Source organism: Melanostigma gelatinosum (assembly GCF_949748355.1).
Source record: "Melanostigma gelatinosum genome assembly, chromosome: 1".
NCBI classification, from domain to species: domain Eukaryota; kingdom Metazoa; phylum Chordata; class Actinopteri; order Perciformes; family Zoarcidae; genus Melanostigma; species Melanostigma gelatinosum.
Window position 1 is genome coordinate 3,858,132 of NC_136634.1, and position 14,438 is coordinate 3,872,569.

The window sequence follows — 14,438 nt, forward strand, 5'->3', positions numbered from 1 at the left end:
TCTTCACCGTTAATTGCATCACTGCTATCTTACAATTTAAACGTTGCCAGATCAGCGTCGCTGGTGGACCATCCGTTACAGATACAGACTTACTTGTAAGCTACATTATCTGTGTTTGAGTTCAAGTTGCCCCGATGCAACGTCCTGTATATGTCTGGGGCTTTTATTGTGAAAGGTAGGAATGCAAGGAGTCAATGTGAGGGCAATAAGCCTTTGTTCAGAAATGAATAAGTCATTTGTGGCCAGTTTGTGTTGTGCTGCTCACATTGTTTTTGTGTTTTTCTTCAACGCAATGCATGATGGTACATAGTGCCTGGTGTGTATGTAAACCACTGAGCTGCAGCCTGCAAACCCACCAACCAGGAAGAGCATCTCACATCTCAGTGGTTACTTCGCTCTCAACACAGCAGACGAACGCCGGTTGTTGTTTTTTCCTTTTCTTTTTTCGTGATGTCGTGCGACCAGATAGGACAAGGACACACGGCGGTTGCTGTTGTGGCCTTTTAGAGTTAGCGATCATTATTGCTCAAGTGGAATGGGTTGGAAACAGGCTGCTCTGTCCTCCTCATGAGGAGTGATTTTAGAGATTATTCCAAATAGGATGGGGCTCAGATTACAGACGTTAACACACTAACCGTACATAACAGAGCCGTTTGACGTTTGTGAGTCCAGATATCAGTGTTTTTAAAAAGTCTCTACTACCAGCTTCAATTCAAAGGTTTCCAGCTGGTTTGGATTGCACCCACTATTTGTAAATCGATGACTCAGTGTTTCTCACAGCACCTATTGACGCTATGATGGGTGGTCCTCAGACCTGCTGGGGGGGGGGAAGAACACGTTGCACATTTACAGTTCAATCCGTCAATCTGGTGCACTTTGAGAGCAATATTTAAAAAGGCTCGATCTATGAAGAACATTCTAGTCCACTACATCTCAGAGGGTGATCTTCTACTTTTACCTACACTGGATTTGTTGGACAGTATTAGTTACTATTACTGTTGTGCAGATTCATGTATTATTAAGTATGCAGGTAATTATTCATTATATCAAGTAGCTCTACCTTTACAAGCTTCAACAACAACACATGTCGCTGACATGTGACAGGTGTGTGTGCGTGTGTGTGTGTGTGTGTGTGTGTGTGCGCGTGTGAATACAGTGAAGGCTGCTATAATGCAAATGAAATGTCATTTTAGTGCAGCTGATTGCCTCACTGTGTTTTCAGCAGCGGTCCGTAATCAAAAAACACTCCAAGACTCCCTCGGACGGAGACGCTCGAATGTCAATCGGGAGAACTTTCCTCCACCCACACAGACACTCACTACCCCCCCCCCCCCCCCCCTCTATTTAATTCGGGAGTTTTCCTCTCATGGTGGGGTCCGGGGACAGAACAGCATCTCAGCTGACTCCTCAGCGTTGTTAACGACTCTTTGATCGGTCTTAACCTTCTCTCGTTTCTCTCCCCTCCTCTGTTCAACAGTTTGTGTGCTGTACACTCAAGGAATAGCCAACAGGGAATGGAGAGAGGTGAGTACACGGGGTGGGGTGGTGGGGGAATCATCTATAACCAGTGAAAGCTTCCAAGGAGCGTTTGAAGGCTGGCCTGTGAGCCAGTTTACAGTATCTGATAAGTGATGAGACCTCGGCAAGCACGCATGTTGCCAATCTGTGAAAACATTTTTTATTTGAAAAATCGATTCAACCGTAAGCTAATTTTTCCATTGGAACATTTTGGTTTATTACGATTGGCATGCTTAACTAGCACCGGTCACTGAAGTTTACAAATCAGATGATCACGTGACTATCTCTCACCATATCAGCCTGTGAAGCTGTCATTTGTTCTCCAGAGAATCATTGGCTGGATGATAAATGGAGAGAAAGTTATTCTAATGAGGCTTTACTTTAAAGTCTGTCCTGAGGTCGGCACCGGGGGAAAGGTCATGTTGTTGCCTGAATCAAAATGGTTTATCCCGTATACAGCGGCAAGTTTTGGACATTTTTGACCCGGCTTGACCTCGGCACGTATTTTTGAAGACTTGACTCAACTTTCACCAGCGTGAATTATCAGCTTCAGGTGAACTTTAGCATTGTATTGCAAATTTAACATGTTCCATATTGGCACGTTCCTTCAGTGTTCTTTTGAAGAATTCTTTGTCAACAGCAATGGAATTTCAACTCTAATTATGAACACAGGACTAGTACTGTGTTTTGCTGGTGTGTCGTTTGATGAATGAGTCTCAGTAGTCAGACGTCACCTGTCTCATTTTGTCTTCCAGTTCGGCAGGACGGAAGTCATAGATAACACCCTCAACCCTGACTTCGTCCGCAAATTCATCCTGGACTATTTCTTCGAGGAGCGGCAGAATCTACGCTTTGACCTGTGAGTTGACCATTGACTTATGCATGTGTGTGTGTGTGTGTGTGTGTGTGTGTGTGTGTGTGTGTGTGTCTGTGTCTGTGTCTGTGTGTATTTGTGTGTGTTGTGCAAGTGTGGGTGCTTCTCTGTGTGGAGCAAAGTTGAGCTAAGACTGAAATATTCATGGTCTGCACGGAGGGAGATGTAGAAGTCTTCTCCCTCTTAAATAAAAGACGAAGTTTTCACTTTTTTCTTTTCCACTGGCATTCCCATTTGAATTCGTACAATACTTTGAGACAAAATAGGGACATGTGCCCACAGTGGATTACACACTCGTCGTTGTGTGACGATTACAATCCATCTTCAGTATTTCACCTCAGCATCCTTTGGAAAGACAAGTTTCAGTGGAATCTTCAAGCACGCAATTGCATAAAATCAATTAATTGTAAGTGATCAAGACCCTGAATTCTGTCAATTGTATTTTTGTACATGTTTTTAATACTCGACATTGTTTTTGTGATGAGTCTGAATCGCGTTCATGGTCCTATGTCCACGTGAAAGGAACAAACGACCTCCTTTCAGCAGCAGATGCAGGAGGTTGCTCGGCCTTAATCCTTTTAGACCGAAGTGCGGCTTATGACACAGTCGATCATACAATTTTAATTGACTGCCTAAAGCACTGGGCAGCGTTTCCCACAGGATTCTGTGAGACTGGTTTTTGGGGGGGTCCGGGGGAACGCTCCCCTGCAAGAAAATGTTCGTGTACGTTGTAAAGTGAAATCCATCAATCTGGTGCAGTTTGAGTGAAAACTTAAGATGCCAGACAATGTTGTGCTTCTAGCAGTGAAATGTATCCAAGTACATTTACTCAAGCACTGTACTGTGATATAAGTGATATTTATTTTCTTTACTCCACGATAGTTTTTTATAACTTCATACTTCTAGTCCACTATATTCTACTTTTAACTTCTAGCTGGTTGCTAAATTGTCGGGATTCGTGATCATACTTTTTGGTAAGGTCGTGAGTGAGTCGTGCTTTTGATTGAATGATGAAAATTGTCCTGATTTGTTCGTTAGGTGTCAACATTTGTTGAGACGGACAGAAACGCATTCATTTAAGCTTTTATATATATCTATATACAATATAATATCTTCATGCTGTCTCGTCCACATCAGATACACCTGCATTTTGAATCACGCTGCTGTTAAAATTGAAAGCAGTCATATATTTCCTCATCTAGCCCTAAAGGTTGAGCTGTCCAAGTAATTATGACAATATGTATTTTTCCTCTATTGTGTTCCAGCCTCACGCTTTTTCCCAGTTTTTTTCCCCGTGATAGCTCCTGAAATATGGAAGTGTGTGCGTGTGTGCGTGTGTGCCTGCGTGCGCGGCCTGGCCGACTCCCTGTAGGGCTCGTTGTGAGTGGCTGAGCATCAGGCCCTGGTACTTCCTGGATTTTGAAATTTGGACGTTTTCCTTAACGATACTGAGGCCACTCATACTGTTGTGCCCTGATGCATGAAAGTGGATCACTAAAGCTTTTAGTGCCTTGATCGCGAGCCTACTTTAAACCTGAGCAGTGATTAGCGGGCGAGTGCCTCGCGTTAATGTTGACGATGACGTCGAGAAGCTTTTGTCGCTGAATGCTAATTTGTGTTTTTTCACAACCTGCTGCTCAAACCTTCTCTTCTCCTCTCTGCAGGTATGATTTAGACTGCAAGAGCGACAACCTCTCTAAACACGTGAGTGTCTCCTTCACCTCAGCTGTTCAACAATCAGCCGCGCATTCATGGAGATAATATACAGCCAAATGTTTACCCTTCCGGTACAATGGCAGCCGCATATGAATCAGAGTGTCAGAGGTGAGAGAGCCATTTACAGAAGAGATATTTCCCACAGAAGAGATATTTCTGATCCAAAGACATTCAGAGGGATTCTGTCCGTCTCTGTGCAGCGTTTCTGATCAGCTTGCTTTTTCTGTTCGTCAGCAATGTTTCCTGCAAAACAATAATATGTGAAGATCGAGGCTCAGAGTGAAACACAATTACAGATACAAAACAGATAAGTGGAGGGTTTATTGGTTTCTTTATAGACAAGCTGTCAGAAGTAGAACTACTCGCACATACACACTTCTTCAATGAGATATCTTTGGGTACTTTTCAGCAGTTTGACTTTCCGATTTCGATTCATTTTGTTTGAGATACTAGAAAATAAATTCATGAAAGGAGCTGAAAGAACAATTTAAAGACAACCATCTCCAATGTCATCCAGTATGTTCTTTAGTAATTGTGCTCCATGTAAAGTCTTGTCTTCATGGACATTTGTAAATGTATCTTACCGTGTGTCAATTTCTCCATAATGTTCTGCCACAAGTTATTCACAAGTCATGGCAGCTTTTATTCTGCACATTTTAAGTCTCTTGCCAAAATGTAAGGTGCAAGAAATGTTTGGCTCGTGTGTTATCAGAAACAATGGCTCGGTTCATTTTCTGTCAATTCACTCATTGACTCATCCGCTGACTGCCATGAGCACCAGTGCACAGAGATGGTGCTCACCTGGTTCAAATAGGTGCTTTATGTATTTAGTAAAGAGATTCAAATGAAAACCGAGACCCGTCGCCTCAAACGCGTCGCCAGCAAAACCATTGTTGTCCTGCGGTACGGTGCGCCGGACATGCGCTCCTCCAGCGGTATTTAGACATTTTCGACAGGTATTCAAAATATTCTACATTTTTTCAGCCTCAGGCGCAGAGTCACACACCACATCAACGACACACTTGGACCAGGCGGCCAATTGAATCGAGCAAGAGGCGGGCGTTACTACTTCACCACTTTGTTCCTGTTTTGAGGCAGGTAGATGTTTTAGGACCCGTTCGTATCTCATGCTCAGGAGCACCACGTTTTGTTGAGACGCGCCTCGGCGCGACCAGCTCCAAACACCATTCAGCCAGCATTTCTTCAAGCTCGACCTCCTTCTTGATTCAAACCCTGCAACCTCCGATTTCCCGCCCTTTCAGCTCCATCCTCTGCTCTCAGTTCAAACAGAGGCTCCGGCTGCAGCACACTGCTCCAGTTCTGGCCTAAAACCTGGGCTCCATCTCCGCCCCCCCAGCCCTCTTCCTATTACCCGCGGGCCTTCCACTGAGAGCGCTGGGCAATGTGAGCGTAGCGACTCACTCTCAGCATGAAGGCTGAGGACGCTTGGATGCCTCCTGTCGTCGCTGTGGATGTGTGGGATTGGAGATCTGGCACGCAGTGACGGCGCCATTGTCCGCGCGCAGTCCATCCACAGTCGCTTTAAATAACGGAAAATAGAAGACGAAGAAAAAAAGAATTGCACACGAGTACAGTATCTCTCTTGGCAGCTACAACGGCAACTTCTGAGGATGACTCCTTCCTCCCATCACAGCAGATGTTTTCCCCGTGCCATATGGTTTGCATACCTTGTGCAGATATGGCTGCAGGGGAAGCTATGCAGAGACGGAGTACACAGCGAATAAAATGGAATTAAGGGCCGTGTATCCTGTGTGCTAGCAGATGAAGTGTTGCTTTTTCATCCTGACAGACGCTCGTCACAGCACCCTGCACAATCCTTTATTAGACTCCTGTTTGTTTCAGCGGTAGAATACCGCATTATCCTTCTCACAAACAGTAATCTCATTTCAAAGTCTTTATTCATAATTCCAAACTTGATGATTAGCAAATGAATCCAGGCCGGGAAGTAGCGTCTCTGTTTGCAGGCAGTAATTAAGTTAACTGCCTGCTTGCTCCCTCACGACTGTTTGGAAACTGCCAGGATTTTACTGCAAACTTTTATCTCCCGTATTGAATGTAGTGTTGCTAGAAAAGCAACTAAAATAACCTTTTATGTGACATTTCCATCTTAATTGGACTGTTCACAGTTGTGGGGCAAATATGACCTCGCCAGACTTGAACCCAAGACTTTACTTTTCTTATTTTTGGAGCGTAAATGTAATCTAAAGAAATAAAAAGCTAACGTTTGCCTTGAAACAAACTCCACCACGGTCACACGTCCCCTCCACTAAGCTAAAGGCAGACGAGTGTTCTCGTGATGGTGTTTTGTAGTCTCATTTAGCAACTTGTAACCAACCTTTTTAATGACACGTAAAAGCTTCAAAATTCGTGACTGGTGTGAAAAACCCATTCAGAAAGCCCACTGACTGTGAAACGAGGGAGCCTGAACTACTCTTTGAGTTTTAGGACACATTCCAGCAGAATGTTGTCAACACCCGTATTATTCTTGTTGTTTTGTCAATTGTTGTGTCTTTTATGAATGTTGGTCTATTACATTGTAGATGTTTGCTGAACGCAGACTCTGACAACAGCAGTGTTGGATAACGTTCTGTGTTAACCTTTAATCAGACTCAAAGACGAGTGTTTGAGATCATCTCTGAGATTCTTTTAACTGTAGTGTTTGTTATATTTTAGCTATTTTTGGCATTCTTCATGTTGAGTTGCCGTTGTTTTGATGCGTTTGTTTCTGTGGGATGGTTAGCTGCAGCTGTTGCCATGGAGCCTATCAGTCTTTTGATGGATATTTATGGGTTTGTTATTTTAAACACTTTGAACTCACAAACTAGGATCAAAACATTTTGGTTTAAACATTATTTTGACCAATAATCATTACTGACAAAAATATGACCCATGTTAAATCGAATAGTTTCTCTCCATGGACATCGATATGATATGTATACAGTATGTCCACATGTACACATATGAGATATGTCTGTGTATTAGATGCCTAACGATCAGAGGAGACTTCCAGAAGGACTGTGGGACTTGTGTGTTTCAGCTGAGCCTGTTAATCTGAGGCGCCTCAGATATCTGCGGCGGGGTTTCTCGAGCTAGCAGCACATTTCGTATGCAGAGGCCCTCCTTGCCTGTCAACAGACTTTGTATGCCCCCCCCCCCCACTCCTCCCGTCTCTCTGCTCTCCTCCCCAAAACCCAAATCCTCCCTCGTGGTCACCCTACAGTGATCCACAAGGACACGGGATCCTCTGCACGCCAGGCTGAGCCGTCAATGTGTGAAATATAAATGGAAAAACTGAGATGAGGCTAAAAATATGAATTTCTTACCAGACGAACATTAAATCCAGCCAAGGAACGACTTGAAATACTTTACAAGCTGAGTAGCTCACTCTTGGTTGTCCTGATTAACAAAGATATTTTGGTGAAAGCTGGCAGGAGAGCTGCAACTAACGATTATTTTTAATACAGGTTAATCAACAAACCATTTATTGAATAAAATGTCCAAAAATTGTAAAATATGATTTCTCACAGCCTAAGATGACAAACAAGAATCCTGAGTTTACTGTCAAACACGACAAAGAAAAGATTAAAACCATCACATCTGAACCAGAGAATGTTGACTGAAATGATTCATAAAATGTCAAAATAGTTGCTGATTTTGTGTCTTTCGATCAACTAATTGATTAATCGAGTAACTGAGTTTGAAATCAAACTGCTGAAATGAAATAGAAATGAGAGCCAATGCACCTTTATTCTGAAAATAAGTAATGACTTAAATCTGAAACACGATAAACTTTCTTGTAGCGGTTTGTGTGTTAGCATGGTGTAGCATGGTGTAGCGTGGTGTAGCATGGTGTAGCGTGGTGTAGCGTGGTGTAGCGTGGTGTAGCATAGGGTAGCGTGGTGTAGCGCGGTGTAGCGCGGTGTAGCGCGGTGTAGCGCGGTGTAGCGCGGTGTAGCGTGGGGTAGCGTGGTGTAGCGTGGTGTAGCATGGTGTAGAATGGGGTAGCGTGGTGTAGCGTTGTGTAGCGTGGTGTAGCATGGTGTAGCATGGGGTAGCGTGGTGTAGCATGGTGTAGAGTGGGGTAGCGTGGTGTAGCATGGTGTAGTGTGGTGCGTTTGGATCAAACCCGTATGCTGAATGAAGAAGATTTCTCTGCTTTTCAGCCACTACATGTCTCCTTTAGCGTCTGCTTTTTCACACCTGCAGGACTTCCTGGGCCAGGCGTTCTGTACGCTGGGCGAGATAGTCGGCTCCCTGGGGAGCCGCCTGGAAAAGCCTTTGATGTAAGTAGAGTCATGCACACAACATGCACCAACAAACAGGCAAACAGACGCCTCATTCATCATTGAAATTGCATTACTCCGCTATCATTAGGTGCCTGTAAAAAGCTGTTTTTTGGCTCAGGTTCAGATTTTACATTCTGGTCCATTCAGTGGCATGAATTGAAAATCAGCATGTTATATTAAGATCACTTGCCACGGTTTGTCTTTGAAGTGAAGCGGAGCAGGGCCATCATGAAAATGAGCCACGATGTTGATGAAAGCGTACGCTGTCTCCATCAGCCAAATGAGATGAATAGTTAAACAGCAGCGGGCCTACTGACTTTTAACTAATTAACATACTACGCAGCTTTTTGGACTCAAACCAGGGACGCAGCGTTCACGTTGCATGAGCGGTAACCATTCAGCTTCCAAGGCTTTCCAACCGTCTCCGCTACTTATTGGTTATTATATGTTAAAAAGTAGTTACCACTGTTCCCATCCAAAGACTAAAATAGCAACCCTCACTGTCGAGCCCTCGGGTGAGAATCAGATATCAAGTATTTCTCAGCACTGAAGTAAAGAATCAAAAAGAGTCCTGAAACTTGGCACCAAGAGCTGGGCCAGAGTGTCAGTTGGCTTTACTTATTCTCTCAGGGAGACGTTTGTTGGTACAGAACCTGTTTTTAATCGTTTTGATATCTTTGTACTATATTATGTTTCATCAAAAGACAGGATTAGATCTTGAGGGTTTGAACACAAGTATAAATGTTGGTAATCGTATGCACTGTGTATATTAATTGATTGTAAGTATGTATTGCATATCATGTTACCAGGTAAAAAAGTGCACAAATACTATACCATACACCAGTCAAGCATAATAATGCTTTTACGTTTTGTAAAGAATACGACCTGATTTAAGAAATAATCACTCTCAGTTAATCTGTAAACGTATTGCAGGTCATTCACAACAAACATACATATGAGGGGAGACATTTTAATCTCAAAGACATGGACCAAGTTCTCAAAAAGAAATAAACAGATAATTCTTTGTTAAAGCACAACCCGTGTGTGTTATATTCCCTCAGCTACACACAGACACACAACACAGCAGATCTGCAGCATCTTCTTCGGCTTACTGAAGACAACAAACTGCTTTTGTTTTCTCCTGAGGCAGCGAGCCATCAGTAGTCTGACCCTCGCCTCACCGCCTGCCCTCCAGTGTGTGTGTGTGTGTGTGTGTGTGTGTGTGTGTGTGTGTGTGTGTGTGTGTGTGTGTGTGTGTGTGTGTGTGTGTGTGTGTGTGTGAGAGAGAGTGTGTGAGAGCGTGAGAGCAATAGAGGAGGGATCCCTCTCCCAGGATGGACAGAAGTGCAATGATGTCACGTGTAGAACAGGATAGTGAATTACAACACATTCAATGTAATTACAGCACATTCAATGTATGACACAACCATGACAGGAGGCAACACCTGCTCCAGGTAAACCCGGATACACAGGAACCTGTGAGGCGAGAAAGCACAGAGACTCTGGTGAAGAAGCAGGTCAATAATGTGCATTAATGGTATCGGTAGTATGAAATAGTAATGTGAGTAATAATAAAAGTGATATTAGCAGTTGGAGTCAGCAGGGCCATGGTAGGAGGAAGGACCAGGGTCCAGATGAAACCATGCTCCATGGAAACCTGTGAGGAGAGGAAGCACAAGGACTCCGGGGAAGAAGTAAAGTTCGTAATGAGCATTAATGGGACATCAATGCATACAGACGGAGGTGAAGAAGAGGAGGAGAGAGGTGCTCAGTGTAGGAAGTCCCCCTGTAGTTTTTGCTGATACCAGTTTGTCCATGGGCCGGTCCAAGGCAAGCCAGAGCCAGCCCTAACTATAAGCACCGTCAAAGAGGAAAGTCTTAAGCCTACTCTTACATGTGGGGAGTGTGTCGGCCCCCCGGACTGAAACGGGAAGCTGGTTCCACAGAAGAGGAGCCTGATAACTGAAGGCTCTGGCTCCCGTCCTACTTTTTAAGACTCTAGGAACCACAAGTAACCCTGAATCACTGGATCACAGCGTTCTAGTAGGGCAGTATGGTACTATAAGCTCTTTAAGATATGATGGAGCCTGACCAATTCGGGCTTTGTAGGTCAGTAAAAGGATTTTAAATTCTATTCTAGATTTCACAGGGAGCCAGTGCAGAGAAGCTCATACAGGAGTAATATGATCTCTCCTCTTAGTTCTTGTTAGTACACGAGCTGCAGCATTCTGGATCAGCTGGAGAGATTTAAGAGACTTATTAGAGCAGCCTGAAAATAAGGAATTGCAATAATCTAGTCTAGAGGTAACAAATGCATGAACTAATTTCTCTCTGTGTGTGTGTGTGTGTGTGTGTACTCAAACTGCCTCTGAGTGAAACACAAAGAAACACATCTTCAGTCAGAAGCATCACTTCTGCTCGGTCGAGTGGAGGCGGATCGCGACAACAAAGAGGACTGAGATGACGATAATACGCTCCAAACACACACAGCCGTGTCATTGTTGGATTATGTCACGTTTAGCATCGACATGAGCCTCAGTGGCTCTGAGAGCATTTCACATCCTGAGTCACAGAAGTCTGTCATTAACTCTGTTTTTGTGTCACGCTCAGTGACCAAAGTATCAGAGAACCCTGTCAGCTCTTTGGTGGATCGTGTCCAGATGTAGAACACACGTGAAGAACACACGACTGCCTGCTTTGGAATGGAACGCTGACATTTTAATTAAGATTTTGTGGCATTTCTTACCTGGATTTGAAAGTGTACAGCAGAAAGGTGAGGGGAAATAAGGGGAGGAAGACGGTAAATGATGTGCAACAATGGTTTCTGGACGGGAATCGAACCGGGGAGGCTTCACTCACAGTATTGTACACAGTGTTGACAGCTATTCCACCACGACAGGCCTGAATAACTCACCGGACACACGGACTGAGGCACAGAAAAAACTGTGGATAGTAATATACATAAAGTGTACACTTTCCAAAATGTCAGTCAAAGAAAACTAAAATTAATCACCATTTTGGTTATTAAATACAATTTTGAGTATGATAACATGCTGCCTTTTCATTCGAGGGGAACAGATATATCTGCTTTAATATGTGAGGTATGGATTATCAGCACACAAGGTTATCGCAGTCTAAAATCACATTCATGTGCCTCTCTCTCTCTCTCTCTCCCCAGCCTCTGTTCTCTCCATCTGTCTGGAGACTCCACTTCTTCCTCTCCTCTGTCCATCTCTTTTTTCTTGTTCCCTCTCTCTTTCTCTACCCGTCTCCATTTTCCCCATCCGCCCCCTCGCAGAGCAATCTCTCTGCGCGTGCAGTGAATTCATTTCACTGAATGCTTCCCCCGTGCATCAAAGGGACGGCGGGCCGTCTCAGGCGACGGGGGAGGGGGAGGGGGGAGGGGGAGGGGGGAGGGAGCATCAAAGCCTCGCTTCGGTTTACATGTCTGCTGTTGTCCTGGACAGTCCTTCGCCAAATGAAATGATCTCTCCCACTTCCTCTCGCTCTGCATCAGGCCCGGGCTGTGGCGGTCATTGGGTCTATTTTTAGCGGTCGGTCTCCCGCGCTTTATTGGCTCAGGACGTAAACAAACATCGCAGCTGAAATGTCACTGGATGTAGTTACGTTATGTTGATGTTCTTTTTTTGAAGGTGTTAATTCTGCATATATTAATATTTATTCAGACAATCAGGCAAATAAATGTGAGCGACATTCAGAAGAAGAGGGATTTGATTCCAGCTCTTCAGGGGGCTCAGCTGATAGTTTTGCTCGGTTTGAACATTTAATTGGCATTTTAACAGCAGAATAATCTGACATTCTCATAGAGCTTCTGTTTGCCTGAAACTATTTTAGATTGGTGGATAAATGCTGCATGTAGAGAAAGACATTATTTATCAGCGTGGATTGAGAATGTTGGGCTCTGGCCTATGGCTTCAATATGTGCGGTGGACAAAGGAATCAGGCCTTCACTTTTTCAAGCAAAGGTCTCATCCTGACTTGTAGTTTGATGAGAGCAAGCCTCCTCTGGGAGGAATTTCACACTCAGGTGTGAATTCCCCCCCCCCAAATAACCATGGTAACCGCGGCAATCTCATTGGCCGAGAGCCAAGAGAACCCAGGACCCCTGTGGTTCGACCCCTGTTCTATAAAACTCTCTGCTGCCCCCACCTCATGGCTTTTCCCCCTTCGACCTCGGTTGAGTTAGGAGGCACACAACCGCTCTCTTCGCCCGGACCCCCCCCCCCCCGTCCAGGCCACAGAGAATCCAGCTTTCCCCCTTCGACCTCGGTTGAGTTAGGGAGCACGCAACCGCTCTTCACCCGGACCTTCGTCCTGGACGCATGAAGACACCTCGGCCTCTCCTCCCCCCTCCAGCACGCACGAGGCCACGGGGAAACAACGGCCCTTCTCCCCTCATCAAACCCTGACAAGCCATTTCGCTGGATGAAACAGCCCGCGATCACGAATCTGCTTCAGCGATCCGTTCAGTGCTTCCTGCTCCTTTTCCTTTTTGCGCACACCCCGGCAGGAAGACGTCTAGACCTCTCCTGACCGATGATTACCGGGAGACCTACGTACCACGTCGTCTCAACCGAAGTTAGGTCATCCTCCCTGAAGCGAGGATTGACCACGTCTGCGTTTCGCTCCAGAACGAGCTCACGCCACGACGGGCCGAAACAGCGCCAGCTCAAACGCCGCACTGAGAAGCCGCCCCCCCCCCTTCCTCTCGAAGAAAAAGGACAGCTTTGCCACGAACACTTCCAAGTTGCAACGAAGCATCTACAAGTAAGATTCTTGGCATTTGGGCATAGCTTATCTTAAATTAACTTAAGTTTAATTCAGGCCATTCATTTATATGTTGATATTCCCGTGTTTTTGTGTGTTTAAATTACTGTCGCGTGATATCGAGATATTACGCAACTCCTCGCGGACGAGAGAAGCTCCGCTGTATTCGTGTATTAACTGTGACTGTTTGCTTGGATTTATTTGATTTCTTTTCATTCATTGTCTTCCACTCCGGGTGGAAGTTCTCTTTTCATTAACTCGACTCGGTGAGTGAGCTGAGGTGCGTGGCTTATCACGGCATAAGTTACCGGCAGTTCCAAGACGACAGCGGTATATTTATGCATGATAGAGCCAGCAATCAGGCTCCCTACCACATCGCACGCCGAAGCGTGATTCACTTCGAGTTCTCGCTCCTTTTTTCTCTTTCCTCCTTTCACGAAACACGCACATACACATAGCTCCTAGTTCTACTCCTGGGGAACCTCGTTCAAACGAGCGCCTCACATCACGTGCTGCCCAGGCACACGTGAGTACATACAGCAGCCTAACTGCCATTTTGTCCGGGTCCCTCGACTCCGCCATCTTTGTAGTTTTTAGCTGTAGTTCTTAAGGCCCCTCCCCTTTGGCCAGCGTCACTCGATGCCGCCATCTTTGTAGTCTTTAGCGTAGCTGTAAGACTCCCTCCTTTTCACCCACAGACCCACACACACACACACACACACACAGACATACACTCTCATCCATTTTATTCATTCTTTAGTTTAGGCATATACAATTGTATGATAACGTTTGTTGGTTGCAATATTAATTGATTCTGATCATCTATTATTTTGATTTAATAAACTCTGTTATACTTTAAGGAGCAGTCGTCTGTGATTACTTGTGCATATGTATTTGATAAGACTGTATGTAGTGGCCTGTGCTCGAACTTAAAACCCTTCACTGTCACTGAATGTATAGTCATACGCAGACTATTGACATTATGAGTGACTACTAATTATGAGACTTAGTTTTATCGTTTGGTTATTGGTCCCTGTTCGCAGGGTGGTGCCCCGTTTATATTAATAATCATTAATAATTGTTACATACATCAATAATTCTATTGATGTCAAGAATTCAGTTTCTTAAATGCTGATAACCCAAACACGCTCCTTTAGATCCCAACATAATGGTGCCCCGTGTGAGGCTACGTTATTCAAGTTTTGTTACAGTATATATGCACATTAATCCATAAT

The 14,438-nt window shown here is 44.6% G+C and overlaps 1 protein-coding gene across 1 annotated transcript in view; it reads left to right on the plus strand.

Moving 5' to 3' along the window:
- Positions 1-14,438, plus strand: part of LOC306782001 (copine-8-like) — a gene marked incomplete at both ends in the record, with an annotated part of 56,947 nt that overhangs the window by 17,559 nt on the left and 24,950 nt on the right. Inside the window, 4 exons of the mRNA XM_079275139.1 lie at positions 1,478-1,524; positions 2,274-2,377; positions 4,057-4,096; positions 8,336-8,412. Of these exons, the coding sequence (XP_079131265.1) occupies positions 1,478-1,524; positions 2,274-2,377; positions 4,057-4,096; positions 8,336-8,412 (268 nt within the window). The remainder of the gene's footprint in view (positions 1-1,477; positions 1,525-2,273; positions 2,378-4,056; positions 4,097-8,335; positions 8,413-14,438) is intronic.